Source organism: Sinohyriopsis cumingii, chromosome 7, assembly GCF_028554795.1.
Source record: "Sinohyriopsis cumingii isolate HCF-2022 chromosome 7, ASM2855479v2, whole genome shotgun sequence".
NCBI classification, from domain to species: domain Eukaryota; kingdom Metazoa; phylum Mollusca; class Bivalvia; order Unionida; family Unionidae; genus Sinohyriopsis; species Sinohyriopsis cumingii.
In genome coordinates, this window is record NC_142967.1 from 28,524,930 (window position 1) to 28,547,475 (window position 22,546).

Genomic DNA, 22,546 nt, shown 5'->3' on the forward strand with positions numbered 1-22,546 from the left:
GCAGATGCAGTCTGCATGTCCAGCTTATAAAAGAATGTGTAAATTTTTCAACTCTTAGGGTTAAATCAATCTCAAAGTTGGATCTTACATGTGTTTTATTTAGATGACCACATTGTGGGAGAGTTAGTGAATGCACCTCCAAAATGAAGCTTACAATATAATCAAAGGGAGCTAACTTCAATTTGGCCAATTAGTATTGACAAGATGGCAACAGTTTTCTACATCTTCAGTGTGCATTTATTATGAACTTTAATCTCACAAAATCAACCCAAATAATATTTCAATAATTGCACAATACATCTATTATGTTAAATATGGTGCTGTCATCTTTTTTGATGAAGTGAACAAATCTTTTGCAATTTCTGTATAACAAGTATTTTCCTGGCAAATCAAAGGATAACTCTACAACAACAATTTATTAACTTTACAACTGGTTACAATATACAGAACAATTTAACAAGACTAGTGTACTGGCTCACTAAATGCCCACCCAGGTTTAACAGCTCTCTAAACTGGCTCGAGTATAGTATGGCTAACTTGGCATGATTGCTGACCAAGTAGTCTTTGGCCATTGGTTAATGTATGTGGTCTGAAACTACACAATATGCAGAACCCATTATTTTCTTATTAGACTCAACATGATGTTTTGAACTAAGGTTTCTTTGCTATCTTAAGTGCAAGCTATCCACAAGGTTTTGTCAAGAAACTTACTCAAGAAGCAGTCTACTCTACAACATAGCATATTTCTTTGAGCTGCACTGACCTTGACTTTTGACCACAACATCTATAGGCCTTTTCCATACCTCAAGGATGTTCAAACAGATAAATGGACAACATCACATCTTTACATATCCATTATTGTGGTCAATGTAATTTGCCATCATTTACTCCAGATAATCATTAAATCGGAATTACTTGAATCAAAAAAATTAAAATTGTACTACTTTGTAGGGTACTACCTTTTCTAAAGAGCTGTCATCCAGAGCTGGTACCCCACACAACCGGACTGACTTAAGCCGCTTGAGTCTCTGGAGACACTCTGTGAGGATAGTTTTGTCACTCAGCAGGACCCCACACAGTGACAGTTGAGTCAGGGATGTGGGGAGTGTCCACAGGGCCTCACGTTCATGTTCCTGCCAAACCCCACAGTATGACATGTCCAGATTCTGAAGCTGGTTACAGCCTATGGACAGCTGGAATGGTATAAGGCTAATGTAGCATGTGTTACAGGATTACCATGAACACATTTAACACTGGAATGGTATAAGGCTGATATAACATGTGTTACAGGATTACCATGAACACATTTAACACTGGAATGATATAAGGCTGATATAACATGTGTTACAGGATTACCATGAACACATTTAACACTGGAATGATATAAGGCTGATACAGCATGTGTTACAGGATTACCATGAACACATTTAACACTGGAATGATATAAGGCTGATATAACATGTGTTACAGGATTACCATGAACACATTTAACACTGGAATGATATAAGGCTGATATAGCATGTGTTACAGGATTACCATGAACACATTTAACACTGGATGATATAAGGCTGATATAGCATGTGTTACAGGATTACCATGAACACATTTAACACTGGAATGATATAAGGCTGATATAGCATGTATTACAGAATTACTATGAACACATTTAACACTGGAATGATATAAGGCTGATATAGCATGTGTTACAGGATTACCATGAACACATTTAACACTGGATGATATAAGGCTGATATAGCATGTGTTACAGGATTACCATGAACACATTTAACACTGGAATGATATAAGGCTGATATAGCATGTGTTACAGGATTACCATGAACACATTTAACACTGGAATGATATAAGGCTGATATAACGTGTTACAGGATTACCATGAACACATTTAACACTGGAATGATATAAGGCTGATATAGCATGTGTTACAGGATTACCATGAACACATTTAACACTGGAATGATATAAGGCTGATAGAGCATGTATTACAGGATTACTATGAACACATTTAACACTGGAATGATATAAAGCTGATATAACATGTGTTACAGGATTGCTATGAAAACATTTAACACTGGATGATACAATATCATGTGAATCTGGCAATTCGTTATATTGTATTGTCTTGATTCCATCCATTTTGGTATAACATCAAAATGACATCTTTCTGAAACATCATGCAGTAATTGTATTTTCACTATTTTGAAATATCTTTAGTTTCAAAGTCTGACACTAAATGAAATAATAAAAGAAGTATACACCTTTATTTCAATCAACGTCGAGTTATAAAAACTGATAAATGTACCATACAGACCTTTGCTTTCTGATGGTCAATGATTTTTACAGTTTCATAAAATTCTATATTCACCTCAACAAATGTCTATAGCTGAAAAATATTCATCATCATTAACTTTACATTTCTCAAGTCCTCTTTACAATGCTGGCATACAATCACTTGAATGTAATACACATAAACAAGAGTCCCTTGAAGAAACTGATGCTCTACTGACCAAAGGGAATATGCAGAAATTCAAGATAATGTCTGTTTCTTCCCTCCTTTCAGTTTTGAACTAGGAATATTTTAAAACCATCTCAAACATATATTTTCAGAAATTACAAGTATGGTATCAAAAGTATTTTCTAATAAATCTGAGTTAACATGTTCATGAGAATAATAAAATCCATCAAAATGCTCTAGTATGTGATAGGGAAATCCCACTGAGGTACAGAATTTGTGACAGGGAAATCCCAATGAGGTACAGAATTTGTGACAGGGAAACCGCACTAAGGTCAGAATTTGGGAAAAGGAAACCACACTGAGGATCACAATTTGGGAAAGGCAAGCCCCACTGGGAGTCCAAATTTGTATGCAGGAACAAGGCTTTTCAGCATTCTTGAAAAATCATATGTACTGGTGTGGGAGAATGGAACCAAACCTGAGAGTCAGAATTTATATGCATGAACAAGGGTTAGAATGTGGATCAAGTAACAAAGACATTGTGATACGCAAACCGCACTCAAGGCTCAGAATTTGTATACAGGAACAAGGTTTTACAGAGTTACAGGAAATAAATTCTGGTTTCCATATCCCACACCAACAAATATGGTGCATTATTATTCTTTTATTTCTCAACAGGATATAACAGTATATAATATTAGAAACAAAGATGGGATATCAATGGTAAAGATCGGCTTTAGAAAAATTTCATAAATTTTTAAAACATTAGAAATAACATAGAAGGTCAAGTTTACAGCAAATTATTTCTTTTAAAGAAGAACAACTGTTTATAGGCTGGCAAGACCTGCATTTCCAAAAAAAAAACTGCTTGAAAAATTGCAGGTGCTCATAATGTAACAAGTATATTGATATCATCTACAGTGTCACACACACACACACACACATATAAAAGAGAAAACTGCATACAAAAATAACACAAAAATTCTTTGTCATGGCCATGAACCTTGAACTTAATATCAAGCAGAGATCAATGAACTTGTCTCAGATACTACCAAGATACACCCTCATGCTAAGTTCTGTTCCATGATTTGTTTGAAGAAAGAAGACAAGTAGGTGGCACTAGTCAAGGGATTTTTCATATACAGGCATTATGGATTACAGAAATTCCAAGTTTTCAAAGTGGAAATTAATCCATTTGTCCATTTTCTGAGAGATTCTGCTTTAAAACAAACAAAATGAAAAAGAAATAAGTATGAGCAAGTTCATATAAGAATGAAGAAGAAGCGATATGTAACATGCTTCTATTACTATTTATTCAGATATTAAAATCAGAATATGAGAAATGCTCTGACCTTTTTTGGTCATTTCCATGACATTTACATATTTTGCTTAACACATTCACACACAATGAAATTTAAATAACACAATCCAAAATATAAATAACACTATCCAAAATATAAATAACACTATCCAAAATATAAATAACACTATCCAAAATATAAATAACACAATCCAAAATATAAATGACACTATCCAAAATATAAATAAATAACACTATCCAAAATATAAATAACACAATCCAAAATATAAATGACACAATCCAAAATATAAATAACACTATCCAAAATATAAATAACACAATCCAAAATATAAATAACACTATCCAAAATATAAATAACACAGTCGAAAATATAAATAACACAATCCAAAATATAAATAACACTATCCAAAATACAACCTCTAATCCAGGCTCTGTGCAGTACTTCCACACCAAATAGACACATACACAAAACACATTTTCTTAAGAATTTGGGAGCAAGAGAGACCGATGTTAACCTTTACCATACACCTATTGTCTGCACAATGCACATGATGTTTACCATAGACCTATCGTTTATATTCCTTTGGCAAGCGGGACGTCAGGCCCAGGCCTTGCACACACACCCATGAAGGGTGCCATCTACAGCACAGCCATGTCCATGTTTTGCAAGGAGGAATGGCCCAGTCAGGACTGGTTCAACGCACAACTATCAAGGATGGAACCAATAATCAAGGACAAACGAAAAGCCTTCATAGCTTACAAAAACTGCCCTAATGAATGGATGCTTGCTGCTCTCAGAAGTGCCCATGAGTACTGGCAACAGCTGTGTGAAGGAAACCAGCACAGTACAGAGTCTGGAAACATCCAAGGTATGTACAGCGACATCAAGAAGGATCTAGGCCCTACAGTGAAAGGGATCAGCCCCCTGAAATTTCTGATGGGAGAGAAGATCCCTGACCATGAGCAACAGATGGCCAGATGGATGGAGCACTACTCAGAGCTATGCTCCCAAGAAATGTCAGTCACCGATACAGCCCTTAGCAACATAAAGAAACTGCCCACCATGGAGGAGCTCGACAAAGTGCCCACCTTAGAGGATCTCAGCAAAGCAATTGACTCCCTCCCAAATGACAAAACACCAGGTAGTGACAGCATCCTGCCTGAAGCTATAAAATGTGGGAAACCAACATTGCTTCAGCTGCTGCATGAGCTACTTTGCCTCTGCTTGGAGGAAGGAGCAGTCCCCCCAAGACATGCGTGATGCCATGAGTGTGACCCTTTACAAAAACAAGACCGACCACAGTGACTAATAATTACAGAGGGATCTCGCTCCTGAGCATCGTTGGTAAAGTGCATGCACATGCCTGCATTATACTCAACAGGCTGCAGCTTCTGGCAGACTGTATGTGTACCAGGAATCCCAGTGCAGCTTCAGAGCAGGAAGGTTGATGACAGACATGATCTTACGACAACTCCAAGAGAAGAGCAGAGAGCAAGGTCAACCACTCTACAGGATGTTCATTGACCTCACCAAGGCCTTTGACCTGGTCAGCAGGAAGGGTCTTTTTGAACTTCTCAGTAAGACTGATTGCCCCCAAAAACTCTGCAGCATGATAATCTCTTTCCATGCCAATATGAAGGGAACAGTCCTGAATGATGAATCCTCCTCAGCCTCCTTCCCAATCAACAGCGGCGTGAAGCAGGGCTGCATGTTGGCACCAACCCTTTTCTCTCTGCTCATGTCCTACACCTTCGACTTGTCCACTGATGGCATATATCTACACACCAGGTCCGATGGGAGGATGTTCAACCTGGCACAACTGCACTCGAAGACCAAAGTGAGGTCAGTGCTCATCAGGGAAATGCTTTTTGCAGATGACGCAGCTCTTGTGACCCACATCGAGGATGCCCTCCAGAGAATGGGAGACCATTTTGCTGATGCCTGCAAGCAGTTTGGGCTCACCATCAGCCTGAAAAAGACAAATGTCAGCGTGCAAGATACCACCATTGCCCCATCCATCATAACTGATGGTGTCACACTGGAAGCAGTCAACAACTTTACTTACCTGGGGTTAACCATCAGCAACACTCTCTCACTTGATGTGGAGCTGGAGAGAAGGTTTGGAAAGGCAAACACCATCATGGCACGACTAACAAAGAGGGTGTGGGAAAACAACATGCTGACAGAGCACACCAAGATCCAAGTCTATTAGGCCTGTGTTCTCAGCACCCTTCTATATGGAAGTAAGACCCAGAGCACCTACATGAGGCAAGAGCGCCGGCTCAACTCCTTCCATATATGGTGCCTAAAATGCATCCTGAAAATCAGCTGGCAAGACCACATCCCACACAGTGAGATCCTGTAACATGCAAGTACCCCCAGCATGTACTCCCTGCTGAGCAAACGCAGCCTACAATGGCTGGCACACATCTGACACATGGAGGATGGGAGGCTGCCAAAGGACATCCTACATGGAAAGCTGGCCACTGGCACCAGAAGAGTCGGCCGCCCCATACTCCTTTTCAAGGATATGTGCAAGAGGAACATGAAGGCAAGCAACATTTCACCCGAAGGCTGGGAAGTGTTGGCTGAGGACTGAGGCACCTGGAGACTGATGTTATGCAAGGGCATAGCAGTCACTGATGCGAGAAGAGGCCAGTTGGCAGCAGAGAAACATGAGAGAAAGAAGAGTGCAGCAGCAATCCCAGTAACTCAGACTTCCCAGTATGTCTGCACCAACTGCAATATGGATTGTCACTCGTGCATAGGCCTGCACAGTCACAGCAGACAATGCCAACACCCCAGAGACAGATGACACTCCAAGGGCGCTATTCGCATGGTCTCTCGAGATAGAGACGCCAATGAAGATCATGACTGCCTACATGCAGACTGCTATATCCATGCTGTTTACTGTAGACCTATTGTATGTATGCAGATTCTGCTATGCACATGCTGTTTACTGCAGATCTATTGTATGTATGCAGATTCTGCTATGCACATGATGTTTACTGTAGACCTATTGTATGTATGCAGATTCTGCTATGTACATGGTGCTATATTATTTGCCAAAAGCACATTTGATCATCTGATGAGTTCAATATTACCGAATGTAAGGTTCAAAATGAAGGAGAAAAAAAAGAATATTCACTTAAATAGTTTTTGGTAGGATTTAAACTCTTCTTTTAAAGCAGATACAGCTTATCTGGGTATAAAATGTGTTCTGTCCACATGACAAATACTGCAAAATTGTTCCCAAATAACAGTGAATATTGTTTTATTGTCTGTTATTCACTAACTTGCTAAATTTGGACCTAAATATATTTTCTAAGAAGTTGGCACGAATGCAAATAAAACATTTTGTTACCACAGAATGCATATAAAATATGAATTTAGACTGGGTTTACTAATTAAGCCAACTAAGGGAATTTACTGAAATTATGTCCATAGTCACACAAACAATAATAATCCAAGGTTAAATACCTGAAGATATGCATGTAAACAGCACAGATAAAAGGTGGGACCAGTTTAATGTAAAAAGAATTTCTTAAATGCTACAGTAACACTTAATTTCTCCTGGACATCCATTATATCACCATCAGCATTTGAAACTTATTCCTGAAATGCCAAATACAATGTACTGTGTACTGTATTACGCAAACTTTAAGGAAATGCCTACTACAGTGTGCTGTATTATACAAACTGTAAATAAATGCCTACCACAGTAAACTGTATTATACAAACCAAAAGGAAATGCCTACTACAGTGTACTGTATTATACAAACCAAAAGGAAATACCTACTACAATGTACTGTATTATATATGTGCATTGTTATACTCTCCTTAAGAGGGCCTCAAGGGAGAATAGTCCTTGACTAATGAGTCACCCTCTATAAATAAAGCATTATTATTATTATTATTATTATTAGTATAACCAAAAAGAAATGCCTACTACAGTGTACTGAATTATACAAAGTAAAAGGAAATGCCTACTACAGTGTGCTGTATCATAAAGAGCCATGAAATGCCTACTAGAGTACTGTATTATGCAAACAGAAAGGAAATGCCTACTACAATGTACTGTATTTAATAAAATGGAAATGCCTACTAGTGTGTACTGTATTAAACAAACAAAAAGGAAATGCCTACTACAGTGTACTGTATAATGCAAACTGAATCATAAAATGTCTACTACAGTATACTGTATTATGCAAACCAAAAGAAAATGCCAATATAGTGTACTGTTATTTTTATGTAAACTACTGTTTACAGAAATGCCTACTACAGTGTACTGGTATTATGTAAACTGTAAGGAAATGCCTACTATAGTGTACTGGTACTATGTAAACTGAAAGGAAATGCCTACTACAGTGTATTATGCAAACTGAGGAATAAAATGAGAATCTAAATTATATATGACTGTATTTACTTTACAAATTACTGTGCTATATCTAATTTTTGTATGTCCATCTGTTGTAGGTTAGTAAAGCATAATTTCTTCTTATTCACAGTATTTTTTTCTCTTGTTTCACTTATACTGTATTATGCATCAGCTGAACACATCATGTCCAACTATAATGCCTTGCATATCACCCAAAATTTATCATTTTGTGTAATGCCTTGCATATCACCCAAAATTTCTCAGTTTGTGTAATGCCTTGCATATCACCCAAAATTTCTCAAATGCCTTGCATACCATCCAAAATTTCTCAAATGCCTTGCATATCACCCAAAATTTCTCAGTTTGTGTAATGCCTTGCATATCACCCAAAATTTCTCAAATGCCTTGCATATCACCCAAAATTTCTCAAATGCCTTGCATATCACCCAAAATTTCTCAAATGTCTTGCATATCACCCAAAATTTCTCAGTTTGTGTAATGCCTTGCATATCACCCAAAATTTCTCAGTTTGTGTAATGCCTTGCATATCACCCAAAATTTCTCAGTTTGTGACAAGAACATTTTCATTCAGAAGTTAATATTAGGTTTAAAAACATTGGTGCTAAAAATAACATCAAAGATTGACAACTTCCCAAATGACCATTGTTAACAGCCATTGAGGCTGATTTCAAAGTAAGACTGTCACTTCTCAGCTAGTGTTTCATGAAAAAGTGATGAACAAAGTGACCCTTTTCATGAAGATCAATTTGTTGATGTGAATGGCCAATGATAGAGTGGAATCTTCAATTCATAAAGATCACTTTGTTGATGCGAATGGCCAATGATAAAGTGTAACCTTCAATACAGTGCAGATGAATTCTGCGCATTCAAAAATTGTCCTAGTCTCCAATATTCAATGTAATTTTTTTAAGTCTTACTAAACCAGTCTGAGAAAGAATTATGGTAAACATGTCATCATATACCTTGTACTTAAGTGTCCGACAAATAGTATGCCAATCAATTGTAATCCCAATTAGCTGTAACTATTAGTCTTAGGGTTTTATCCTCAAGAACTATTATTTCAACATCTGTCTGACATTTATTCAAGTTAATCAATTTAACTAAACTTTATACTTGATACAACCTTGTTTTAAATCTTATATAAAGAACCAACTTTATAAATTATAACTAAATTACATGAATGCCATGCTTTTGTGATGAGAAGTGTCTTTTCATTTTTATCTGTATACTGCTTACAATAATCAGTTCAAAGGAAGCCTTGGAAAAGTATGGAAATTGAATGAACTCTGAAAAATTAATAATACAATAAACATTTTTATGAAATATCATTTATTGAGAAAACACACTGAATGTACCACTTGATGCAGAACAGAATGTAAATTTCTGCACATGTGTATGTGAACAATTACATGTACATGTAGTCAATCAACAGGGATGTGTGTTGTTGCTAGGCAATTTTGCTGATATATGTTGTCATGGACATGGGTGTGAGGATGAGTTGCCTCGGAATAAGCTTTCTTGTCTTTAGTTCAAACAATGTTCGTTGCTGACATCTTTCATAAAATCATACGAACTGAGTAAATTCTAGATTGGGAAACAAGTGCTGGGCACTTATGTAAAAAATCCCTCTGTAGTAAAATGTATGAACTTCATAAATGAAACATTAATTTTAAAGTAAGCAAATTATTAGAGGAAACATTCAAAATTGTGTCTAAGTGAATGAAACGACATCAAACACAATGTGGCATGTAGCAAATAAATATTAGGTGTCTATTGTACAAACATTCACTGAAACAAAGTATATTCAATAATCGCTTCATGCATGGGAAATCAGAAGAATGTCATGACAAAGCTCAGAACTATTGACAATAGCCAGGCAATAAAAATACAGCACGTTTTTGTCATGGAATATAAAATCTCTGAGCAATGGCAAACATCCCTGCCTGGCCAGGATTTTGATACTGGTATCAGTGTTGTACTCATTACTTCCATTTATTCAATTTTGCACAGTTAGCAGACAAGGCAAGTTGAAAATATACATATTTTTTTGGCCACTGTAAAGTAGATATGACAGTAAATAGTGACCTGCAGCCTCTATGCAACTGCAACTTCAGTACAGGTCGGATATGATGTTTCTGTTAAATATATAGGTTTTAAGTGAGCTATCTTCAAGACAGAGACTAGTATAATAAATCTGATATAATCTCTTGCTGATTTCACACTAAACAGGAATATCTGAGCACCAGTCACTGAATAATCCTTTCAGCTGAAGAACTGACTGAAATTATCGTACTGGGAACTGATTCCACTAGCTCATGGAAAAAAGGATCTCTAAATAGTATTGTTTGCATTCTAAAATTTGGCATCGTGTCATTAGTTTGCAGATTATATCATACAAGATTCTTTCTGGTAGAAAACAATTTGAAACTAAATTCAGGAATCAATCTATAGGCCATTTTAAAGAACAAAATTAACATATGTCTATATCTAAGGCACATCAGCACAATACTGGCTATATGGTGCCAATTTAAAGTTAATTTTAAATGTAAATATGAAGAACTGAAAACTGATGTAGGAAGATAAACCTTTCAAAATAAATGCAAACATTAAGTAATAATTATACTAGGGAAATAGTATGAAGAAAAAAACATTAGGTAAAAGAAATTTCCTTCCTAGTACAGCTAAAAATTGTAGATTAGCGGTAAATGAACCCTTTGCTTACATGTCTTGTAGATCACATTTATATTGTACATCTCCCCTGCCTTCATGGTCTTAAAATGGACAATAATTTCTTTCCAGACATAAGGCCTTGGAATATGTATATACCCACCCCCAAGTATGTTATAAAAGCAAGTAAGAGTAAACAGAAGTGTTGGGGTGGGGGTCTTTTATGAAACATTTGTTTATTTTGATACTGTGAGTTTAAATGGTACTTTTAACACGTTATTGGCAATATCATGCCATAGAAAGGGAAACTAAGTGTCTTTCCCAATGGCAAATCAAGACAGCTGACCTGAGTTGGCCTGGATAACTATCAAGCCCACGACCCTTGGAATTCGAGTTTGACACTACCAACTTAGGCACTGAGGCTCCTTTTATGAAACACATGTTGATATCTTCAAGAAGTGAAAATAGCATATGCAAAATGCTACATGGATCCATATCATGAACCTCTTTTTCTTCAACATACAACTAACTTCGGTATTAACAACAATGAAATGTCACTTAGTGTTTACTTTTTCTCACCTTAATCAATGCCTCACCATGGAATCTAACACATCCATGAAGGTTCAACCTGAAATTATAATGGAACCCTGGGTAATTCATTGCATGCAAATTTCAATAAATAAAAAACTTGTTTTCAATGTTAGGCTGATGCAGTGTGGGGCCTGGAATACATACAACTTTGTATGTGTGAGTATTAAGCCCGGATTACATACAACTTTGTATGTGTGAGTACCAAGCCTGGAATACATACACCAATGTATGTGTGAGTACCAAACTTGGAATATATACAACTTTGTATGTCTGAGTACCAAGCCTGGAAAACATACAACTTTGTATATGTGAGTACCAAGCATGGAATACATACAACTTTGTATGTCTGAATACCAAGCTTGGAATACATACAACTTTGTATGTGTGAGTACCAAGCATGGAATATATACAACTTTGTATGTCTGAGTACCAAGCCTGGAATACATACAACTCTGTATATGTGAGTACCAAGCCTGGATTACATATGACTTTGCAAGTGTGAGTACCAAGCCTGGAATACATACAACTTTGTATGTCTGAGTACAAAGCCTGGATTTCATACAACTCTGTATGTCTGAGTACCAAGCCTGGGATACATACAACTTTGTATATGTGAGTACCAAGCCTGGAATGCATACAACTTTGTATGTCTGAGTACCAAGCCTGGAATACATACAACTTTGTATGTCTGAGTACCAAGACTGGAATACATATAACTTTGCAATGTGTGAGAACCAAGCCTGGATTACATACAACTTTGTATGTGTGAGTACAAAGCCTGGATTACATATAACTTTGTATGTCTGAGTACCAAGCCTGGAATACATACAACTTTGTATGTCTGAGTACCAAGCCTGGATTACATACAACTTTGTATGTGTGAGTACCAAACCTGGAATACATACAACTTTGCAATGAGTGAGAACCAAGCCTGGAATACATAAAACTTTGTATGTGTGAGTACCAAGCCTGAAATACATACAACTTTGCAATGTGTGAGTACCAAGCCTGGAATACATACAACTTTGTATGTAGAATACATAAGTTTGTAGTGTAAAACCCAGGCCTGAAATACATACAGCTTTGTATGTGTGACTACACAACCTCGAATACATAAGACTCTCTATGTGTGAGTACCAGGCCTGGAATACACACAACTATGTATGTGTGAGTACCAGGTCTAGAATACATAAAACTTTGTAATATGTGAGAACCAGGCCTGGAATACATACAACTTCATATGTTTAAAAAGAAGGCCTGGAATTGATTCAACTTTGAATCTGTGAGAATTTGTGATCATGATAAAATGTTTCAAGCTGCATGGTTACATATTTAACAGCTTTTGTGCTATTGCACTAAAATGTATTAATTATGGACATCTGGATACACAAACAGATATACAGACAGCAGCAAAAAATATGCCCCCTTCTGCTTTTAAAGTGGGGAAAAAAGAGACAACTAACATATTGGCAGTAAATTCCCTGTACAATCTTACTTTTTCAGATTGGGACAGAATTGTCCAAGACACTCCAGGCATTTATCATTCAGCTGAAACAACTCACAGTCAAGTTCTTCCTGAAATTAACATAAAAATAGAATGTTTCTGGCAGCTTAATAATAAATGCAGGAATGGTAAGCAATTTACTCACATAAATATATCCCATCTCCCACCCCTACTTCATGATCTGACATCCAGATGGGTCTAATGGAGAAAAGTCCACAACTCTTGTAAAAATAGTTTGAGTACAATTATTTATTGGCATACACATTTTCTGATGATGACCATAATATTTGCTAAGATTCACACCAATTCACTAAAATCTACAAGGGTACACATATTCAATAAACTCTGTCATACATTACGTCCAGCTGTAAGTCACAAAGGGCAAAAACTCTTACAAAATCTATGTATAACTGCAGACAATGACCATAATATGTACTAAATCTCACCGCAAACCATCAATACTTTAAGCTGTGTTCACAAAGATTCTGTCTTACTCTGTGTCAGGGGCAATAAATCATTTTTTATTTTAAAAAAATCATTGGGAGAGCAAAATGATTTGTCACTATATGATGGCCATAAAAGGCACAAAATTTAGTGATCCATTGAAAATTTTAAGATTAGTTGCGTTCACAAGACTGTCTTACATTAGGCCCCAAGCCCAAAAAAGACAAGAAAAAATATCACAGAAGCAAAATGATTTATCAATATGCACATCTTCAGATGATGAGAATAACATTTACCAAGTTTCATGATGAGGTGGAGGATGACATTGGAGTCATCTGACTACATTTAAAAGAACCAATAATTCAGTTATTATTATTATTATTATTAGTAGTAGTAGTAGTAGTAGTAGTAGTAGTAATTATTATTATTACTATTATCATTATTATTAATTATTATTATTATTATTATTATTATTATTATTAATTAATAATTGTTATTATTATCATTATTATTATCAATATTATTACTATTATCATCATTATTATTATTATTATTATTATTATTATTATTATTATTATTATTATAGATGGAAAGAGCCATATACATATACATTGTTTTAACTCTATGGTCTTAAACAATGCAACAAAAAAGCAAAACCAACAAGTTTTAGAAAATTAAAAAAAAGCAATTTATTTCCTGAGAATACACAGTGACAATTTTTAAGGAACTTAAAATATTGTGAGTTAAATCCTATGTATCTATCACAATTCCAAATATCTCAAAATATTCCAAATGAATTCTAAAAATCTTGAATGTACTGATGTACCAATAGCCATGACTCAACTGATGAACCAATAGTTTTGATGTACAACAAAGATATAACCCACACTGTCTCTGAATGAGGCCTCAATAATAGTATTGTTTTAGTCTAAAAACCAATGAGCACAATCAATTCCAATGAGTAATTTAAATAAATCATTCCTCTCAAATTATATCTGAGCACACAACTGAAAATGATTCAAACAGTCAGAACAGAAAATAGGAATGAACAATTGTTTACACTGTCCTTTATATAAAGACTGCTACCTGACTTATGAAATGAGCTATTTATGTCATGGAGAATTCCATCAAATACTGTAAACGGAGCTTGATTCCAAAACACACACACATAATCAAGGCTAGGTCCTGAACTCAAGCTCAAGTAAACATTTGTTTTTAAAATGATAATATTCAGGTAGGCCAGAACTCTACCCTCAATCATGGACAAAGCTCAAGCACACAATATAAATTTAATATACATAACAGCATGCAGAATCAAAGTAATACTTAAAATATTCAGTGGACATAAATTTCTGTACCAAATCAGTGATGAATACAAATACAAAATAATATTGTAAACACAGATCAGTACAAACCTTCAGTCACTAATCCATTGGGGCAGTGAAAATGAATGCTGGTCACCATCATAACAGCTAAGAAATTAAGAAGTTGTCATATTCATTAGTCACCATTCTCTTTAATGGTTAATTTATCTTTTTATTGTCTTAATTGAATACCTACCAACAATCTCCAATTGAAAAGTTACAATAAATGCTCACAATGCAAATAAACATATTTTAAACAGATAAAACATTGTGATTATTGTCAAAACAGCCTTCGTGCATTGTGGACTACCGTAACCTGGTGCACTGCCCCCATGTAGTGACCTCATTACTGATAAAAAGAAATGTTTATCATCCCAGGTTAGTATTAACCAATTGGAAAAGGTCACCATTCACAAAATCAATGAATAATTAAAAATTATACTGAATGTGTTTTAATAAACATTCAATACATTCTGCTATGACAATTGTAAATGTGGAAGGTTTCGAAAGGTATGCAGCCACCACTGAAATAGCAGAAATCGTGCGACAACAAGAAAGAGCACCATTTCAATTATGATCAAGAGAAGAGGATAAGAAAGTATCAGAAATGCTGGAAAAAATTAATACAAATGGCTTAAGTAAAACCCAGTATGACACAAGAAAGACTGTGATGCTATGCCCTTTCTGTGCTGAGTATTCAGAAAAATATAAAAGTGTGCTGTGTATTTAATTTGTTGATTGGCATAAACTTTTAACAAATCATCCTTGGAATCATACAATGTAAGCTCCCTAGACATAATGGCAAAGGGATGTGTGAAATCAAACCAGTAAGTTGGTTCCTCAGAAGCAGAGTAAACATGGCATCTTTTAACATAAGCATCTTGAAGAGCTTGATCATGAGCTTTCAACTTTTCGTAAGTCTTGTTGGTAGAATACAGTTACTGTTTTCAGTTTATGCTAATAAATAATACATGCTGAACTAGAAAATGAACTGACTTCTGTTAAATTTTAGCAGGATCATTGAAATTCAGGCATGATCAGTAAACAATTTATTCTCTTGATTGTGCAGGCTGGTGAAAAATATTCCTAATTTTGAGCCCTGACCACCATCTAACTATAACTTAGTTTTTCAAAGATGAACCAATTCTAACAATTCTAATTTCCATGCCTTTTATATGAATTAAAATATACTCAGGTTTCGTCACCACATTACCTGAGGATGGTTTATTTTAGCTGTGCTTATTTCAAATTCAGTTTAAACATACTGTACAAGCAAAGTGTCTGCAGTGAGGAAACTGATTACATCAGGTTCCCTGACTGCAGATTTAACCATAACCATGGTATGTATAGAGTAAATTCTCACTGTATTATCACCATACAAGTTTTGTTACAATGCTGTCCACTTCATGGAAGCAATCTTCAGCTGAAGAAGTATGTAAAATATAAAAATTGCATTTTTTCTTGCTGTCTGTTTTATATGACAGTCTTATATATAGAATGTTTTAGAATTTATTCTAAATTCTATAGAGAGTCAGAAGACCTATGGTACATAATGCCAAGTTTTCAAATAGACTATAGTCTATTTCAAGTTGGCCATTTTACAACTGAACAAAGTGAATTCATTTATACTTTGCATGTATTAATGGATGAATACTGTTCAAGTTCTTATAATCCAGTGAGATTATTCTTGTTGGACAGATTCATGTGTGCATGTGGTTATTATAATAATTAGCTTGTATAATAGTTCTGATAAAATAATTTAATGTTTTAACAAAGCAAATTTATGTGTATGCATGCATAATGTACATCAAGTCTCATGTTTCTAATCAGTTAAACATAATCAGTTACTATGCTTTATTTATACACATATGGAAAATTAGAAATGAAGATGATGATGATGCTAACAATGACAATGATAATGCTCTTGCAATTATTATTATTATTTTCATTTTTAAAGGAATAATATAAATCTGTCCTGCAATCTCACTATTTGCTTTCTCTCCCTTGTGGGGGCCCCTGTACAACTAACTCCACTTCCATAACAAGTTATCCAATATGATGATAGTGTACATACACCCTGGTAAGGTCAGCAACACTACATACTGATAGGAGGGATAATTCACCCATTATAAACACATTTCAATAATTAAAAGCAAATAAACCTAATCCAAATAGCACCATTGTAATAACTGAATAAAACAAATGCACTGAGAGTGAGATATAGTGGCATACGCATTATATAACCAAAGACAATGAAAAGAAAATATGAAACCTTTTCATAAATTAACTTTGTTTTAAACTTTCAGAATCCAACTAAAAATTACAACCTGCAAATTCCAAAAGAGTGCTTAAAGAGAACTGTAATATACAATCAAGTCTTATAAAATGAATATGTGAACACTTCATTTACACTAAATCATCTGGTTATAAAAATATATGATATTCAGCTACATTTATATTAAATCATCTGGTTATACAAATATATGATATTCAGCTACATTTATATTAAATCATCTGATTATACAAATATATGATATTCAGCTACATTTATATTAAATCATCTGATTATACAAATATATGATATTCAGCTACATTTATATTAAATCATCTGATTATACAAATATATGATATTCAGCTACATTTATATTAAATCACCTGGTTATACAAATATATGATATTCAGCTACATTTATATTAAATCATCTGGTTATACAACTATATGATATTCAGCTACAAATAACAAAGTTACTAAGTAAACTTCTGTAATTGCATGCACCATTTAGAATAAAATAACTATCAAAATCCATGCACAAATAATATCTCACAAAATTATGTGTGTGTGATTTGGATTTTTAACATAGCTTTAAAAAAATTTCTGTCATATCACTACGATGTCTGCAGTGTGACAGTTTATAGTGATATCTAGCACTGAGGCATCATGCTTCAGACATGTAGCATGATGTCCCACCTAGTCACATTATCCTGACACCAGACCAACCAGTCCTAGCACTAACCCCTTAATGCTGAGCACCAAGCGAGGCAGCTGTTAGTATCATTTTTGTAGTCTTTGGTATGACTCGACCGGGGATTGAACCCACGACCTCCCGCATCCAAGGCGGATGCTCTAACCACTAGGCCACTGGAGCACTCCCCAAAAAATTAACTTGCAATTATCGCCAGCAAAATTATCAAACACAAATGCACATATTCATGTGCATATTCAGTCATCCTCTTATGAATATATGATATATTCCATCATTCCTTTTTTGTATGTATCTCCCATCATACCTTTTATTCTGACCATATTCCTCTTCCTTCTTTCTGCTGCTCTTCAAATTTTTCTATAGCATCAATGCTCTGTCCCATGATATAGTAACAAGTTATATCCACATAAAAAAATTTGTGATGTATATCAAATGTACATAACATGAATATGTCTTCACTGGAACTAGGTCAATAACAGTGTGATAAACATACATGACAATAGGTCAGCTAATCAGTTTAGCAACTCAAATTCATGACATTTATTCGAAGAAACAAAAAGTGATGGGGGAGCTTAAAATGTTCACTGACCCTAATACAAGGCACATAGAGAAGGGGCAATTATCTAATTATACATCCAGGCTCTAAAGTTTAAAGACTTGTGTATGAAATATGAATCGGACTATCTTATCAAACTTGAAACATATCATTCTTATCAAGCTAATTTTTCCCTTTGAATATTGAAATTGGAATTCAGAATTTTTGAAAAGATTTGCATATTTTGGTACATCCTTCTTTCTTTAGGGTCAGAAAACACATAATGCAAGTGTTATGCTTTTTGCTACCAAAATAATAAAAACAGGAAAATAGGCATACTAATAATATCTTAAAATGGCATTCCATTTATAAGCTGAATAAGTGTGAAAACAGCAAACTATACCAGGTTATGACATAGCTTTGATATCATAGTGATGAGTTCATTATGTCTGGCATCATCTTGATTTCTACTGCCCATGTAGTTATCTCCCTTCTCCTCAATACCTCTCAGAATCAAATCCCTTATACTGGGGTTATTGCACACCACCTCACATGCTCCTGTGACAAAATGAAAAGGGAACTATTTATGTTTAGCAGCCTTTTAAACCTGATCAAAAAAAGTTGATATTCAAATGTAAATATACATATTTAAATTTTGATTAAATTTACAGGATACCAGTAACATGTTCATCCTTTATTCCTTCAAGCACTTTCAAATCATCATGATGGATGATCTACAGGTAGATACACACCGCTATGTTTTAAATCTTAATTTAATACCTTTCATTATATCACTGCTCAGATGTAGCCAATGTAATTATGTAAGAAAGTTTGCAAGTAGACTCGCATGGATCAGTGGTTCTTCCTGGGTTCTTCATCCACCAAATATACTGACCACCATGTGCTGGAAAATGATACTAAACCTAAAACAACCATATTATTATACTATTCCAGATTTAATACAGTACCTAATGAATCTTGTCACCAAAATGAAACTAATGTACTTGGCTTGGTCTTCAAGCATATGAAAAATTGTCTGAAATAAACAAGTTTAGTATTACATCTGTATTTCCTTCAAAAATATTAATTTACACTCAAATAGACCAATACCTTTAAGTGAAAAAGTTAATTTAATGTTCATAAACTAAAATTACTACTATATGTTGTAATGGCATTTTGTTTATTCCCCCACCCACCTACCTGCCACCAAACATAAATACATTCATAAGATTTTCAATCATTCTTGCTATATGATGATTCAGTGCAGAGATCATTCAGCACTTAGTGACCCCAACTACCATGTTGTGAGGGAGAGATGAAGAAAAAAGAAAGGAATATTATCTAAACTCTTGTAATACAGCTGATATGATTTAATGAATTACCAGAGAAGGTGACATTGAAGCACCCTGTTAAGTCAAGCCTTTGAAGCTGCGATGACCTAACTGCATTCAGTCCTTTGTTTGTCAAGCCACGCATCTTTCGAAACTCTAGTTTGACTAATTGATCCTGAGACTGTGTAATATAGATAAAGCCTTTATCTGAAATGTATGAAAGTACAAGTCATAAATGTATGAAAGTACAAGTCATAAATGTATGATAGTACAAGTCATAAATGTATGAAAGTACAAGTCATAAGTGTATGAAAGTACAAGTCATAAATGTATGAAAGTACAAGTCATAAGAAAATATTGATCAGGATCTCCAAATATTTTATGCCAAAAACTGAAACACTAGCAACTATACTAACTCTGAAAGACTTTCACATGTCTATATTTTGTTCATTCTTACACTGTACATATTAAATTTATATAAAGCATCAGACCATGCTCAAAATTATCTAAAAATGGAACCTAGACTCTCACTAGTGGCATGCAGGCAGTCATAATCAGAATTACCATATTATTATTATTATGAAAAATCTACATATACAGAAAATTTCTCCTGAGTAGAAATATTGTTTTTAATGGTTTTAATATATTATTGGCTAAATGATGCCAAGGAAATGGGAGCCGAGTGATTTCTTTAAAATACACCAAGGCTACTAATCCAGGTACTGAACCTGTGGTGTTTGGATTACAACTAGTAATCTCTACCAACTGAACTACCATGGCTCCCTCTGCACAAATAATATGTGAATGTGTGATGCATATAATTTAGTACCTGTATTCCATATCAAAATGTTTATGAATACATGTCATTATCATCATTCAACCTACCAGGGAATACGATGCATTTATTCTGCCTCTTTTGCTCTAATGTGGCACAGTTTGGGGAGAAAAAAAACAAATTACAACCAGTTGATTAGAATTTGATGTCCAAACATACCAATGCTGATATCTGATCAAAAGGCAGTCCATTCATGTCATAAATGTTTCCTATTCCTCTATCACAAACTTCAAACGTAATCTGAAAACAATCCAACCTAATTCAGCTGTACATAAGCCTGACATCAGTGAACTGTTAGCTCCACACAGTTCATATATATATTCCATTGGTGCGTTATTATTGGCTGTCAAGGGGTAAACTGTTATTGATCAGATGTCAATCAATGCCTCTTATAATAAATTTGTTATGGACAGCACACTCTTAGTAAGAAACTAAGCTGGAGGTGAATCAAGTTTAATTAAGATTCATGCTCCCATCCAAATCTACATGCGTAGAAAACACAAGTCAAAATTTCCACTATCAAACATGGGTTCATATTTAAATTCCACACATCAAAACCTGAGGGTATGTGAAAACCCTGAATATGCTATATTTATTACATACATACCTTTGATAATCTGAAACACCCATATTGCATATTTTTTTTGTCATGACAAATATTTGACCTGTAGGGTCAATATTTACCTGTAATTTGGTTGCATCCATGAATGGTCAGCTGGTCCAACTTACACCTTGAGGAGCTTATTAATTCCAGAACCTTGTCAGTAATCTGTCCACACCTGTAGAAATCAATTTTCCTCACTGACTCAGAAAACAAGTTGTATGATACATAGGGGAGATAACTCTCTGTCAGCTGATCATGGGCAGCAATTCTTTGTATCAGAATTTCCTTGTAGACCCTTGGCAGGTAGCGTCCAGCATTGGACACAAGATCCAGGGATATTTGGATCCGGGACAAACAAATGTCCACCAAGGACTTCACCATGACAAATCTTCGAGACAGTTGACAGCTTCAGGCATAAAACTCTCACAACGTCATCAAAAATTCTTACAAAACAAAAAATACTTGTATGTTCATACACACAAAATTCTGTTACTCTCTTCCTCGCTATTTTCAACTTTCTGCAGCCTTTCTTGACCTTAAATTAAGGATACTGGTCTTGTTTTATGATCATGAAGATTCCGTGCTGTCATGAAAACTTTCTGCCTAGGCTGGAAGAATGTAAGATTCATCATTTCCCTACAAATCCTGAACATGCTGACAATAATCTGAACAGTTCAAACTGACCAATAATTTTTGCAGTAAAGTAACAGTGTTGTCTCCATTTGTGTGATGCAATATCCCAAAGATGTGACACGGTGATGTTTCACTACAAAAGAACAAGATCTATTTTACAAGTCAAGATGCATTAATAATAGTTTTACTCAAATGAGAAAATTATTTTTATATGAAAAAGTACACTAACCTGTACATATACTCTTATAAACAAATTCAAACTAATCTGATTGTTACACATATTTATTCTCAGCTGAATCAATCATCATGGGATTTAGTAATAATGTATCCAACACAGTGGAAAATTTAAAAAACTTAGTACTGTACCAGCCCTCATGATAATATATATATCTTTAAGATTTGTGTTCACACTTTAATCAATATTTTGAAAATATGACTTAAAATGTGCAAGCAGAAAATATACACAAATTTGTTCTAACAGCAAGTAGTACCTAATTTACATTATGGTAACTGTTTGAAAAATGACACTTTAAAAAAAAACAATATAGTTTGCGTAAGTATAACTTCATAAAAAATAAACTAAATCAAAATATTCAGATTTAATTTCATGAACCAATAACAATATTTTCAGGCATAAAAGTTAACACTTTATGAGCTGGAAATACATAGCTTCATATAACACTCTGAATCAGCTTATATATTGATTATGTCGTTAAAACTGCTTTAAGTGGGGGCCCCGAGTGGCCGAGTGGTCTAAAGCGCTCTCCGTCACGGATCACTGCCATCTCACCTCTGTCTGCGTGGGTTCAAATCTCGGGCTCGGCCAATGTGGATATGTGAGAAAGCTTGCCGGTAGCTTCT

General features: G+C 34.8%; 1 protein-coding gene across 2 annotated transcripts in view; it reads right to left on the minus strand.

The window, feature by feature from the left end:
* Positions 1-22,546, minus strand: part of LOC149794940 (uncharacterized) — a 54,213-nt gene that overhangs the window by 30,018 nt on the left and 1,649 nt on the right. For both annotated transcript variants that reach the window (XM_089964602.1, XM_089964601.1), the window contains exons 2-7: positions 21,133-21,818; positions 19,665-19,820; positions 18,686-18,840; positions 12,948-13,027; positions 11,441-11,489; positions 960-1,193 (exon numbers count right to left, since the gene is read on the minus strand). In XM_089964602.1, coding sequence (XP_089820728.1) covers positions 960-1,193; positions 11,441-11,489; positions 12,948-13,027; positions 18,686-18,840; positions 19,665-19,820; positions 21,133-21,433 — 975 coding nt within the window. In that variant the 5' untranslated portion in view covers positions 21,434-21,818. The remainder of the gene's footprint in view (positions 1-959; positions 1,194-11,440; positions 11,490-12,947; positions 13,028-18,685; positions 18,841-19,664; positions 19,821-21,132; positions 21,819-22,546) is intronic.